Source organism: Cyprinus carpio, chromosome A1, assembly GCF_018340385.1.
Source record: "Cyprinus carpio isolate SPL01 chromosome A1, ASM1834038v1, whole genome shotgun sequence".
NCBI classification, from domain to species: domain Eukaryota; kingdom Metazoa; phylum Chordata; class Actinopteri; order Cypriniformes; family Cyprinidae; genus Cyprinus; species Cyprinus carpio.
Window position 1 is genome coordinate 3,848,942 of NC_056572.1, and position 13,780 is coordinate 3,862,721.

Sequence of the window (13,780 nt, forward strand, 5' to 3'; positions counted from 1 at the left end):
TGATCAACCTTAGTGAAATTCATTTATATCTTGCACCCACCTTCTCAGACTGTGTTAACGCCTCTCTTTTCCGTCACAGAAGTTCAACAAAATTGAAAAACTAGCAAGTGGTTTTGTGGTCAGTAAAATAAATTATTTATAAATGTAAACCACTGTGGCACAGTTCTGCATTGTCCTTTACTTGGTCATGAACCAGTGTAAATATTTTTCAATTTTATACATTTATTTTAATAGCAGAGGATGGTGAACTTGCAAGTCTGTCTTTGCATGGTGTAAGGATGGTGGCTCTCATTCCACTTGTGCCAAGCAAACATGAAAGAGGCTTTGAGGGAATGTTATGAGCTGCACGCCCACAATCTAGCAGAATGCCAGCCTTTAAGACTGAGCTGGCAGCAGCATCAGTAAACATGCACAGTGGTCACGTACTGCGATATAATATAACAGGCAAAAGCAATGCTTGTTTATCAGCTTGAGAAATAAGTTAGAAACAGATTGTAACAATGCAGCACAAATGGTTAAAGATGGCTGCTTTGTCACTGACATTATACAGTGTTGGAGAAAGTTACTTTTAAAAGTAATGCGTTACAATACTGCGTTACAATACAAGTAACTACGTTACTTAATTACTTTTTATATTAGTTTTGTGTTACTTTTTCTAACCTATGATGAGCTTGTTTGTTTGTTTAATAATAAAAAAGTTATATGTTCACATCAAAAGTAAAGGAAATGTAAATTCACGTCTGTACAGTAGAGGGCGCAGCTCAAACAAAGCAACTGCTAATTGTTAAATCTCTTAAACACATTGATAACAAGAAGTTTATTAAGGCTTGTGACAATGTATTTCCTACCGATTGATTGTCGTAGTATTTTTTATCCTTTATTGTATCTCAATGCAGTGCTGTTTCGTATTGTTCTTTTTTTGTCTTGCAGTAAAAAATAAATGAATAACAAGCAACCATCAATATAATCTACAATCAGCAGCAGGTCAGCATAATACAGTAAGATTAAAAACAGCATACTTGAGTTATTTAACATTTCATTATTGCAGGTTTGCATAATATTCTGAGCATTTCACTATTTTAATTAATTTTGAGAAATAATAGAGTCTGTTTTTGTGCAAGGGAAATTAGTAAATGCATGTTCACAATTATTCTAGTAATTATCATGTTTACACAGCGCACAGAACGCCACTGAAACTTAAGTTACTCCTTACTTCTCTCAACATGGGAACCGAAGAGCTGCCAGTCAATAAATGCGCATTTGCGTTACTTATTTGAAAACATAAATCAGATATTTTAATGTAATACGTTAATATTAGTCACTTGAAAAGTAATCTAATCACGTAACTCACGTTACATGTAATGCGTTAACCCAAACAATGGTCATTACCAAATAAACGAATGCATGCATATGAAATTTAGTTCAAAACAATATTTAGACAGTGGATATTAGTTGATGAAAGTAATTTCGAAGCTTCTCGTAGATTTAACATGACTTGCATTTAATGGCATTTTTAAATGCTCTTATTTGCAACATTGTAATATATCTGGCAAGGCAGAGAAGGACCCAAAGACCTGAAGAGAAATAAATACAGCAGACTGCTTATCCTCGCTCTCTTCTCATTTTGTTGCGGCGCCAAACTATTTGAGGAAATGACGTCACCTGGTTACAGTAGCTAACGAGCCCACACACTTCTCTGTGCAGCAAGCTGGACAGCTGAAAAAGCCTGTTTTGGCTCTTATCTTCAACCTTTATCTTTCTGAACAGCATTTGGAGATAAACGGCGAAATCAAATGAAGTACGTCAGCTGGAGATGTTGTCTGACAGTGTCGCGGTCCCGCGTGTTTCCGGTGTGAATGTCTAAAGGTAGGCAGTGCTAGTGCTAACTAACGTTACGTGAGCTGAATGAGTTTTGCGTATGTACATTTATTGTCTAATCTCTGATAAATTTAAACATGCACGTTCAACGTAGCAGAGCTTGATAGTCCGCTAAAGGTGGATTTCTGTGGAAGGATTGCTAAGCAACTTGTTAAAGTGTTTGTCATGGAGACATGTCCCATGTGTGTATTATGATCACGTTCAGAGGCCTCTGTTTCATCTCTATTTCATAACACAAGTTTTAAGCCAGGCTTATTTCAGTTAGTCTTATTTCGAACCAAATCAACTGACAATAAGTCAGACTAACTGAATTAAACTGGTAATCGTGTTTTATGAAACAGGCTATGAAACAGTACACCAACGCTTTTACCTCTGCTTTCTTAGTGTTCATTGCACTTTTTCCAGCTTTGCAAGGATCTCCATTGTATTGATGTTTTTTTTTTTTTTAATGCCAGGAAACAACAAAGATGAACTGATAATTGGTTATCAGTCCCTTAATGTTTGGTGTACTTTTTATTTATTTATTTATTTACTGACTGACTGAATAACTTACTGTGTTATGTTTGGCTGTATGTGAAACCGTGAACCCTTGTATTTGACCCCTTTATTTTATTTTATTTTATTTTATTTGGTTTGATTATTTTTTAATCTTAATTTAATTTTATTTATTCATTTATTTTGTGGTCTGCAATCTATGTTCTGTATTCAGTTATTGCATGAATAGAAATAAATAAAAAACATCGGGTGCACTGATAAATGGTAAAAATCTTGTTACACAATTATTATATTACAATTTGTAGCCATTTCATACATTTATAATGCTTATGTAATAATTTTTGTGTAATGATTTACTTTAAAAAATGTTGGTTTTGCATTAATTATTATTTTAGCAATCATTTTAAAAAAAATTAATTGTCTCTTCAACAGTTGTTCTTAACTTTTTTGACTCCAAACTGTCGAGAATACTTTTAAAAGGCCCCATGAGTTTTTCTATTGTTTGTGGTTTACTAGACAAGGATTAAGCATAATAGTGTTTTTAAATGCGTTTTACTCAAATTTTAAGTAAATAAATAAATAGAATTTGGCATAGCTAGAAAAATGTATAAAATGTATATATTATTAAATGTATATTAAATGTATATATTATAAATATAAGTATAAGTATAAATATAAGTATAAATGTTTATATTCCATATTTTTTCCCCCTGGGCATTAGGAATGGTTGTTGCTGAGGTCAGTAAAGATAAAAAAAAAATCTTAAAGATAAAAATAGTAAAGATAAAAAAAAATTGTGATATTTTTAGTCTTTTTAAAAATACTTTTAAATTATCATACATTGTGTGCCTCAGCCCCCTAGATGAGAACCACTGCTTCAGAAAACGAATTTTTCCACTTGCATAAAGCATTATTCAACTTTTGATAGCAGGGGTGCACGATAAATATCGGCTGATAATTAATGCACATCTCGTCAGTAAAGTCGGTAAATTCCATCAGGTGCGTGATTTCACATAGAGCAGCTGTTACTACAGACAAGCTGCACAAATCCATGTTCATTAACAGCGTGGATTTGCGCAGCTTGTCAGTTAACAACGGCTCTGTGTAGTGCTGTTCCAAAAAGTTTTTTTATTACAGCTTCTTTTCCTTTTTCCGTTCAGATTCCACTGAATGAGGACACATTTGAAAGACTCCCTGCAGACATGTACAGCCTCAAAGAGCTCGAGGGAGAAGTTGACCACTCCTTCTTTGACAGTGACAGTGAAGCTCATGGACTTGGCTCTGAAGATGGGCAGCTCAATAAACACAAAGTCTCAGAAAGACAAGATGAGAGAACAGGAAAAGACACCCATGTTTCAATGAATCAGTTAGGAAATGAAGCTCAAGGTAAAAGGAACAGTGAAGATAAAGCCAGACTGGAGGATGATTCAAACCAGGTCAGGAGAACGCAAAGAGAAGAGACAGAATATGAAAGAGAGCGGCGAAGTGTTGATGGCTTATTCAAAGGCTCTTCATCACTCCCAAGTGCCAAAAGCTCAGAGATTATAAACAGCAGTCAGTCAGATGAAGGATCTAGTGTGCATTCATACTCATCTGATGAGGAAAGAGAGCCTGATGATGATTTTAAACTCAGGAAAACCAATGATAATCTCAACAGTGATGATGATGATGGATACCATCGTAGTGAAGATGAAAGTGAGGAGGATGTGAGATCACCAGTGACACAATCAACAAAACATCATGGAACGCCTAAAAAATCTGCTGGAAAATTCCACAAGCTTAGACGTAGCCGTTCATCATCATCTGATCCTGAGTCCTCCCACAGTAGTGAAGAGAGAGGCTCTTTTCGATCTCAGAAATCACCTGTAAAACATCAGCGGGTGGGTTCAGCTCACCAGAAAGAGCGACAAACAGAAACGGCAGAATCTGAAGACACGGTCACTGATGTTACCCCTCTCTCGACACCAAATGTTAGTCCTTCTCAGTCCCTCGATGTGGTTCTACCCTCTGAACCTGCAGCAGATGCTCAACAACAGCCAAGTGTTACTGAGAAGGTGTTTGCGAATGATGTTTCGGACAGTCAGGGCAGTACAAGTTCTGAAGGAGAGGATGGACCAGGTTGGTGAATTGAATTGAGAAATATATTTTTTTGTAGCTGTTTCTTTTGTAGCTGAATCTCTTTCTCTCCCTTTGCAGTGTTCTTAAAAGTAGAGAAGCAGTTAGACAGAGTACTTGTGGTCTCCAGCCCTTGCAGTGTTGGCAGCAGACGTAAGAACTATTCCTTCACAAATGAAGAGGTACAGGAGATCGACCGGGAGAACCAGCGGCTATTACGTGAACTGTCCCGTTCATCGGCACGTTCACGTAGTGGCAGCTCCGCCTGCTCCAAAACCAGCGGTGGCAGGAGTAGTGCACCACCCATACGGCTTTACCACAGCGCCCTCAACAGACAACGACAGCAAGAGCGAATTCAGAAGGAAAACCTGGTCAGTGTCAGTCTTTTATTTATTTAATATAACAAAAAATTAAAAAAATAAATAAATAAATCTTCTATCTCCCTCCACTAGAGGGAACTATTGCATATCTTTTTAGTTATGCAGTGAAGTCCTATCTAACCTTCAATTAGATTTTCATTTTAATTACACTGAGCAACTCCTATTATAAGAGAGAAACTTTGATTATTTGTCAGCCTCAGTCAGGCAAGAGATTGTGTTTGAATGTGTTCATGCTGAGCATATTCATGTACACTACCATTCAAAAGATTTTTTTAGAATGTATTATTTTAAGAAATTAATACGTTTGCTCAGCAAGAATGCACTCAATTGATCAAAAGTGACATTTACAAAAACATTTAACTTTTAAACTTTCTAGAAAATGTATCACATTTCCACCAAAATATTAAGCAGCGCAACTGTTTTCGACATGAATAAGAAATGTTTCTTGACCACAAAATCAGCCAATTAGACTGGAAATATTGTGAATATTGTGAAAATGTGAAATATTTTTATTAAAAGTAATTTACATTATAATAGAAATAATATTTCACAATTTTGCTGTATTCTTTTTATCAAATAAATGCAACCTTGGTGAGCATAAAAGACTGTCAAAAACAGTAGTGTATGTTTGGATTTGTCATTTACGGTGTTCTCTCAGACACCCCAGTATTTATCATTTTTGTTCCCTTGTTCTTTGTGATATTATTCAGTGATGTAATGGTGTTCTGTGAATGTTTATTTTAGTATTCTGTGAAAGTGTGTATGTGTGAATGGGGTTGGGGGGGGGGTTTCAGCCACAGCCAGTGAAAGCAGAGAGACAGTTACCACCTGACTGAGACGAGAAGAGACAGGTGGAAGCAGTTTTGCGCACATGCTGGGCTTGACATTATACTCTATTTACCCCCTAGCTTCAGTGACGGAGAAAGTATATCAGGGCTCCAAACAAAAAAATCGAGTAAGGAGCCATTGGCTCCTATAAGAAAAAAACTTAGGAGCCAAATAATTTTTTTAGGTGCCACAGAATAAACGTGTTTTATTTATTTTACGATTATTATTATTTATTTATTTACATTTCAACATTTCAGTCATACTGTCATGTGTTTATGTCTCATCTTTTCTTGACTTTATCAGCATTTTAATCCATCTTGTAGATGACCTGGGAACTAAAGTTCACTTAAAGTTGGAACTAAATGTCTTTTCCAGCTCGAAATCTACAGTCACAAAGAATTGTTCATTACACAGAGTCTGTACCAGTAGCCTATCATGGAGCATAAGCATCACTTGGCCACTGAGTGTAGCTTGGGCTCCTCCTACATGAGACATTTCAGTAAGTTGTACTGTAGGGTCTCTTATAAAATAGCCTACCTTTTGATGTTAATTCATGTTCACTATGTACTATGTTAGTAAAGAGAAAGATTAAATGGGTTCACTTGCCTTTGAACTGAGGCGCTAAAGCGACCGCGCCTGCCCCATTAAGGAGCGCCAAAACTGTATTTGAATTTCGTTATGAATTCGGAATAATTTTAAAGCTGGCCTGGTACTTTTTATTAAAAAGTTACAAAGCACAGAGCTTTTTGCGATTGCGATTAAAACAATTAGGAAAAAAGGCATTACATTAAAATTTTTAAGTTATAAGATGTAAATATATACCCAGATAGCAATAACCCTCGGGCTGATTCTGGCTGAAATGCGTCTCTGTCGGTTCAGTCTCGGCATCGGTGAGAAGATAATGGACTAGAGCCGCGCCGACTCTACAAAACACTTCTGGCTGACAGACGGCTTTTTCTCTATGGGCCGATCTCTGCTGAAAGCTGTTGTACACGCGACAGGTCCACACTCGGTGTAGTTGTGTGTATAAACCTTCGGCCCGAGTTCGTTTTATCACAGACGGGGCGCTGCTAGAATGAAGCGAATCATCCGCCTGCGAAAACTTTTTTAGCGGTTAAATCCTGAGAAGCTTTCGGCGGGTAGTCACCAGTGGCGACCTCAGCAAAAACGTCACTCGCAAATTAATATTTATGGTCGCAAATGCGACTGTTTTAGTCGCAGTTTGGAGCCCTGTATATAGTATTTCTTCCAAACCTGTATGATTTTCTTCTGAAGTTTTATAATATCTGTGTTGTTCCCTGATCTTGCCACCCACTATAGCTCACAAATCTTATTTGTTCATTTTAAATATATCCATATTTTTCAGGCTGATTAAATAATCAGGATCTCTCTCCTAACCTTTCAGTAACCCATGGCCATTAGAAGCAAAATAATGTGTATTGTTTGTACTCTCACTTGCTCACTGTTACACATGTAAATTCTCTCGCTCTGTCTTTTTCGGTCAACTTACAGATCCTTAGAGAGTCGGACCTTCCTCTCTGTCAGTTTTAATTGAAGAAATACTCCTTAATCAATAGAAGCAGGAGTGTGAGCTGTGACTCAGAATGCATGTTCCTCTATGTCTTGTTAGCGTTTCACTCCCTGGCAACTAATGCTGGAACACAAGAACAAGAGTACCAGACAGTCACTCTCTTTCTCTAAGAGCACTGAGCGAGCTGTCCTCTATCTTCACTCTTACTCTATTTCCACTCCCAGCTCTTTTCATGTGTTTTGCTTACTGAGAGGTTTCCAAAGTGCTGTTTGTACAGACATACGGAGGCATGACAGCTTGTGACATTCTGATCCTCCAGTACTGGTTATTTTTATTCTCAATGGCTCACTGTGACTTTTAAGAATACAGTACATAGTTGTATTCACACTAGTCTCTTGGTTATCTTTTTTGAAGCAAGTTAATTTGAGTTAATAGATGTCAAATATGTTTTATTAAAGTATTTTTAAGACCAATGTGGACCAATGTGATTTTTTTATCACAAGTTCTGTAATGGAAAAACATTATTATAGTAAATTGTCAATATTTTATTCATTATAGCAGTATTCATTAATAATGCTTAATAAATTTCATTTGATTTGGTTGGTTAAATATGTGGTGTAGAATTCTTAGTGGAAATAATAATATTTAAATGAATACAAATACGTACAATTTATCTGATTGTTATTTTTTCTTCTTCTTTTGTCCCAGATTTTTTTTTTAATTATTTATATAATACACAGTCTAATGAACCTATTCATGATGTTAGTCATTGTTTGATGCCTTTAGTTATTTTTTCAACAATTATTTTGATCCATATTAAGTTGTTTTTGGCCAAGCTAAATAATGAAAGGAATTCTCTGTCAGCATGCTAAGCATGTTAAAAATTATCATTGTAATTAAGCTAATTTGATTTGTTGCTTGTAAAATATTAACAGAGGGGTCATTGTTTGTGTAAATATGTGCTGTATGCTTGCAGGCATTCCTGAAGCGTCTAGAATCTGTGAAACCCACTCCTGGCATGACCCGAGATGAACAGCTAGCCGATTACCAGCGGCATTGCCGATACCTGGGAACACCTGTTACAGCTCTTCCTCCAGTCAAACTCAAGTCCAGCAAAACATCTGGTACATGCTTACACACAACACACAAATTTAAGCACTTTATGTTCAGTTATCTGCATGTCATCCTATTGCATTATTCCATATTCAGCTGTATGTTTCAGAAATCAGGAATAATAAACTAATTACTTGCGATATTGACGATTAAAATATATTTTATGCATTATATAAATATTGTACCTTCTGTAGTGCATAAAATATATAATATAGTGAATTCTGTTTGCATTAATATTTTCTCCTCTGAGAAGAAATATTGAGCTCCTTCTTTAAGAACTTTGTATACTGAACTCAACTTTTGTCTCAATCTCAATTATATAATTCCTTTAACTGCATTACTTGCATTTTATTCTGTATATTGTTAAATCTCAAATTAACACAACTCTTGTCTTTCCATGAAACAGGGAGGACATCAAGACCAGGCAGTAGTCCTCACAAATCTAGACCGGAAACGGCTAAGCTTAGCAGAACAATACCACATCCTGCATGGTCCTGATCCTAAAGTCTTTCCTTCTCTCTCTCTCTACCCCTGAGAATTTCACGTACATGTTCTGCTCTGACTGTAAGTAGAGAATATGACTGTAGGTCAAAACACCAAATATTCTGGGTGAATGTTGCAAAAATTCAAGCTGCTTGAGCTCATGGTAATTTGTCCAGATGTGAAGTGATATAAATTTAAATATTTGTCAGAAAATCTACACAGCTAAGCATTTGCTGACATTAATTATTTGTCAGTGTGTGGCTTAAACATTTTTTTGATGTGCTAGGTGACTAAATGAATTCAGTCAACACTGTTCGGGTGGACCATAAAGTGTGACATTCCATTTTCTAGTGCCTATATGTGACAGACAACAAAACGACTTTATATATATTTAAGCTGTGTATAATTTTAAAGCCACTGTTGCTGTTATCAGAGTAATCAATTACGTGACGTGTCTGTAAATCTAATGTGAAGTAAATGCTTTATTAGTTATGGTATTCAGTGTTGTTACATTTATTCGGAAATTAAAAGTGATTTGTTTATTTACTCAGCTGTAACACTCAGCTGTGAATACCTGGCATGCTCATATGAAGTGACACACATGCTCAGATGGTGTTTTTAACAATGTTAGTCATTCATCTGTCACTCCTGAACTGCTTTTGGAAAGGCTGACTGACACTTGCTGACACAAGGAAGGCTAACAAGGTTATTGTGCAAGCGCAGAGACTGGCACAGTAGTCATTTAAGTAGAAGAGTTTGTTGTTTGACTCCCATTATTGTAAATACTGTTACTATGTTTACACTTTAAATGGGCAATTACTATTATAATAGCATTGTGACAATTTAATTGAGGCAGTTAACAAACATTAAATAACTAATTTAATTACAGATCATTTAATGTGGAACATGAACATGTGGTACATGAAGTGATTTTTTTTTAAGGTATTATAATTTATCATATATTAATGTTAAAAAATATTATTTTATAATTTATTGTATTATAATATTTTGATGTGATATTTACACTCTACGTTTTGGGGTGGGTAAGATTTAGTAATATTTTTGCAAGAAAGCGAGAGTAAATAGTAAAATTGTGAAATATTACAATTTAAAATAACTGTTTTCTATTTGAATATATTTTAAAATGTAATTTATCACTGTGATGGCTGAGCTGATTTTAAGCATCATTACTCCTTCAGTGTCACATGGCCCTTCAGAAATCTTTGTAAAATGCTCATTTGTTCTAATTGATATCTGCCTAATATTTTTGTGGAAACCATGATTTTTGTAACCTTTAAATGGTACTATATTCTTTATTGAATATGGGAACAATGTAGTTTCCACAATTATTCTGTATTCTATTCATTAAAATGTACTTTTGTCTATTCATTAAAATGTACTTGTTTGTGAATTAATTTAAACTATGAGGCCAATATGAATCCATTACCATTACTGAGCTGACACAAAACTTTTTTATTCTGATCATTAAAGTTATAAAATCTGGAGTGAGAAGTATTATATTGTCACAGGAAAGTACCAAGCAGAAGTTGTATTTTCAGCTTTATTCTTATTAAAAGGACACATAAGGTGGAATACTAAACAAAAACAGTCAGCTTTCCAGTGTACAGCCACTTGTTTCAGTCCGGAAATAAATGTTCAGCTAGCTACAGAAGAGAGGAGCCACCGTAGAACATGTAGACTCTCAGAGAGTTATGAGGGATGGATTAAAATAAATAAATGAGAAGAAGAAAAAAACAACTGGACCAGACAGAAGGTCAGCTAAAACTGAGGGGCAGTAGGTAGATTTAAATATATTTACAAGTGTAGGGGTGGAGGGTGCAGTGGCCACCGGCGATCCCATTATCTCAGTCCAACCCTGGGCCAGCTTGGCTAAGTACACTTCCCCTGATCTCCCTGGTTGTTAACACTCTATGCAATTAAGACATACACAGCGCTCAGGGTTTCCTTTGGTGGGATGGACACGATGGATGGAGAATGTTTATGTGTACTTCTTGATCTCGTCGTACAGAACCAGCACAAAAGCGCCACCCATGCCTCTGAGCACATTGGACCACGCACCCTTGAAGAAAGCTTTGGGACCTTCATCCTTGGTGATCTTTCTCCAACAGTCGATTGTGCCTTTGTACATAATGTCAGCTTTTGGGAAGAAAAATATGTGTTTGACACATCATCAAAAAGCTTTTATTATCATCCATAAAACAAGCTTGTGCCAAAATGCACGATCCTTTGGCCTACCTCCTTTGCGTCCGGACTGCATCATCATACGACGTCTGACGGTGTCGAAGGGATATGAAATGATACCAGCAACAGCTGTCACAGTCTGGGCGATCATCCAGCTGATGACAATGTGCGTGTTCTTGGGGTCTGGGAGCATACCTGAGTGATAGACTCGGGCAATGTCATTGAGTTGTATTTGACAAGGGATTTATTTTATCCACATCAGATGTTTCTAATTAGTTGCTTACCCTTAGCTGTATCGTAGACACCAAAGTAAGCGGCTCTGTAGATAATAATGCCCTGGACAGACACATTGAAGCCAAGGTAGAGACCCCTAATACCATCTGACTTGAAGATCTTGGCAAGGCAGTTCCCAAGACCAGTGAACTCTCTCTCCGCTGCGCCTTTGCCGATATCAGCAGCAAGCCTTGTTCTGGCAAAGTCGAGAGGGTAGACGAAGCACAGAGAGGTGGCACCGGCGGCACCGCCAGAGGCCAGATTACCTACAAAGAAACGCCAGAACTGGGTATTCTTATCCACTCCTCCAAGGAAGATCTTCTTGTACTTGTCTTTGAAGGCAAAGTTGAGGGCTTGTGTGGGGAAGTATCTGATGACGTTAGCGAGATTGCCTCTCCAGAAAGACAGGAATCCCTGCTCTTTGGGAATTCTCACTACACAGTCGATGATGCCTTTGTACTGTGTCTCAACTGTGATCTGTCTGCTGGCATGCTGGACCTGTGAGGCAGCAGAGTTTGGAATGGTAAGTGGAAGATGGCGTCCTTTATATCATTGTGATCACATCAGATGTGAATTTTGGGATATGTCATGGACTATGGAGATTTAATATCATGTATGCTCAAGTGCCAGTGTTGCATGATCAACTTGTACGGGAAATCCAAAAGTTGTCTTTGATTTTAAGTAAAAATGGAAGAATTCAGAGTTTAATTCTTTACACTCAGGGATCAGCCTAACCACGTGCGCGCTGCACTTGGCGTCACACCCCACTTGCGCGCAGGGTTTCAGTATAGGGTTGCAGCCTCCAGACTATTTTTAACTTTAAACTTGCACCAAATATCGCTGCTCTTCACAGTCACGATCTTAACACACATGATTGGCCTTCATGAACTCTGGAACTGATGGAAAGAGTGACGGAAGTCTTCAAGGTCAAATTATATATATATATTATTCCACAATTTTTTTAGGAAATGCACTTCTTAAATGACAAATAACATCAATCAAAGCTTACCTAAACTTACTCTGTGCTGAAATTACCCTTTTTTCCAGTAACGCTTAATGAAGTAGCACCATGGACAGCTCCATCAATTTTCTGTGCATTATTAATAAAACCTTTTTTCTTGTTTACTCTAAGTAACTGATTCATTTTGTAAAAAAAATAAAAATATTAACTAACTTATGCAATATCATGCCACCCTCCTTTTAATTTATGCAACTGTGAATTAAATGCAACCTTTTCAAGCTATTTACGAGATTATTTGATATAATTGTAAATTTGTATTATTTATTTCCTGATTTTAAACGTACCTGCAATAAAAGTTTGACTCTTTCAATGGGGGCCACAGCTGTCTTGGAGATGGCAGCGGCCACACCACCGGCCAAGAAATCTTTCAAGAAGCTAATCACCGCGTCAGACATGATGTCCTTTCTTCTGAATGACAGTCTCACCACCAAAGGACCCTATAAGAACCCCAGCGACGCCCCTTCAAATGGGCGAGTGCTCGTGTTTGCTCCTAATATATCTGGACTCATTATCGCGAGAGGCGCAGATGATGCATCCACAAGCGAACGAACAGAAACTCAAAGCTGAAAAAATATCCCGGGTCATAGGCCATAAGTCTTACAAAAGTTCATTAATGTCCTGGGTCATGGATTTGGGGGACGTTTAAAGGAGAAATTGTATTCCTTACATAGCCCACAAATGTATTATCATAAAACTATCCGATTCGTAGCCCCTGGGAAAGGGTTCTATATAATAAAAATTATAATGCAGTTGTAAGTAGCCGTAATATTATCACAGAATCTTGTCAACATTGTATTGATTGTTTTACAGGAATATTACTGCATATGAAAAAAAAAAGTAACAACTATTTTGCTTACTGAATCATGTGTTATAAATTCATTCATACTGAGTTTATTTATGTCTATTTTGAATTCGGCTTGAATTGTTAATGTTTAGATTTATTTTGATGATAAATGTATATTTTTACATTTTAATTTTCATTCTGATGTTTCAGTGCAAAAGTAGCGTAGTTCTTGTCAGATTCCAACTCTTCTCTCTCTCTCTCTCTCTCTCTCTCTCTCTCTCTCTCTCTCTCTCTCTCTCTCTCTCTCTCTCTCTCTCTATATATATATATATATATATACATAGTGTGTGTGCCACAGCCCCTCCAAATGCTAATTTATCAAATAAACATTTAATATAAGTTCAATGTGATAATTATACAGTTCTGAACACTGTAAGACATTATATTTCATTCAAAGTTATTGGCAATTATTAGCGACTGCTGCATTTGATTGCTTCCAGATTAAAAAAAAAAAAACTACTTGAACTATATCCCACTTTTTTTTCTGAACTCACCTTACATACTAGACCACAAGTTTCACATTGAGGTTAAGCGAGCTCCACTCACCTGTGTCACGTGGCAGACTGTCCTTAAGACCTAAGGACCTTTTTTGCAACTTTTTATAAAGATACATTGAT

At 36.6% G+C, this 13,780-nt stretch overlaps 2 protein-coding genes across 3 annotated transcripts; one reads left to right on the forward strand and one right to left on the reverse strand.

Moving 5' to 3' along the window:
* The first annotated feature begins 1,623 nt into the window (after nucleotides 1-1,623).
* On the forward strand, nucleotides 1,624-9,367 carry cfap97 (cilia and flagella associated protein 97). 2 transcript variants are annotated; one of them, XM_019119620.2, is made up of 5 exons: nucleotides 1,624-1,866; nucleotides 3,534-4,491; nucleotides 4,570-4,859; nucleotides 8,204-8,351; nucleotides 8,747-9,367. In XM_019119620.2, the coding sequence occupies exons 2-5, from the start codon at nucleotides 3,576-3,578 to the stop codon at nucleotides 8,836-8,838; spliced, it is 1,446 nt and encodes a 481-aa protein (XP_018975165.1). In that variant the 5' UTR covers nucleotides 1,624-1,866; nucleotides 3,534-3,575; the 3' UTR covers nucleotides 8,839-9,367. The 2 variants fall into 2 exon arrangements, with proteins under 2 accessions (XP_018975165.1, XP_018975164.2); XM_019119619.2 differs by lacking the exon at nucleotides 1,624-1,866 and adding an exon at nucleotides 2,415-3,111.
* A 1,037-nt stretch (nucleotides 9,368-10,404) lies between these two features.
* Nucleotides 10,405-12,794, reverse strand: slc25a4 (solute carrier family 25 member 4). Its single transcript, XM_019119622.2, has 4 exons — nucleotides 12,604-12,794; nucleotides 11,310-11,796; nucleotides 11,080-11,220; nucleotides 10,405-10,980 (listed from the first exon to the last, which is right to left on the reverse strand). Exons 1-4 carry the CDS (start codon nucleotides 12,712-12,714, stop codon nucleotides 10,823-10,825), a joined length of 897 nt encoding a protein of 298 aa, XP_018975167.1. The 5' UTR covers nucleotides 12,715-12,794; the 3' UTR covers nucleotides 10,405-10,822.
* Nucleotides 12,795-13,780: the final 986 nt, after the last annotated feature.

Bases quoted from the DNA above. Each gene is read 5' to 3' on its own strand.
- cfap97 (XM_019119619.2), top strand. From the start codon at position 3,058: ATGTTTATATTCCATATTTTTTCCCCCTGGGCATTAGGAATGGTTGTT. The intron at 4,492-4,569 runs GTTGGTGAATTG...CTCCCTTTGCAG, and splicing joins TGAAGGAGAGGATGGACCAG to TGTTCTTAAAAGTAGAGAAG. The intron at 4,860-8,203 runs GTCAGTGTCAGT...GTATGCTTGCAG, and splicing joins GAATTCAGAAGGAAAACCTG to GCATTCCTGAAGCGTCTAGA.
- slc25a4 (XM_019119622.2), bottom strand. From the start codon at position 12,714: ATGTCTGACGCGGTGATTAGCTTCTTGAAAGATTTCTTGGCCGGTGGT. The intron at 11,797-12,603 runs GTACGTTTAAAA...GCTGCCTCACAG, and splicing joins GAGTCAAACTTTTATTGCAG to GTCCAGCATGCCAGCAGACA. The intron at 11,221-11,309 runs GTAAGCAACTAA...TCTATCACTCAG, and splicing joins TGTCTACGATACAGCTAAGG to GTATGCTCCCAGACCCCAAG.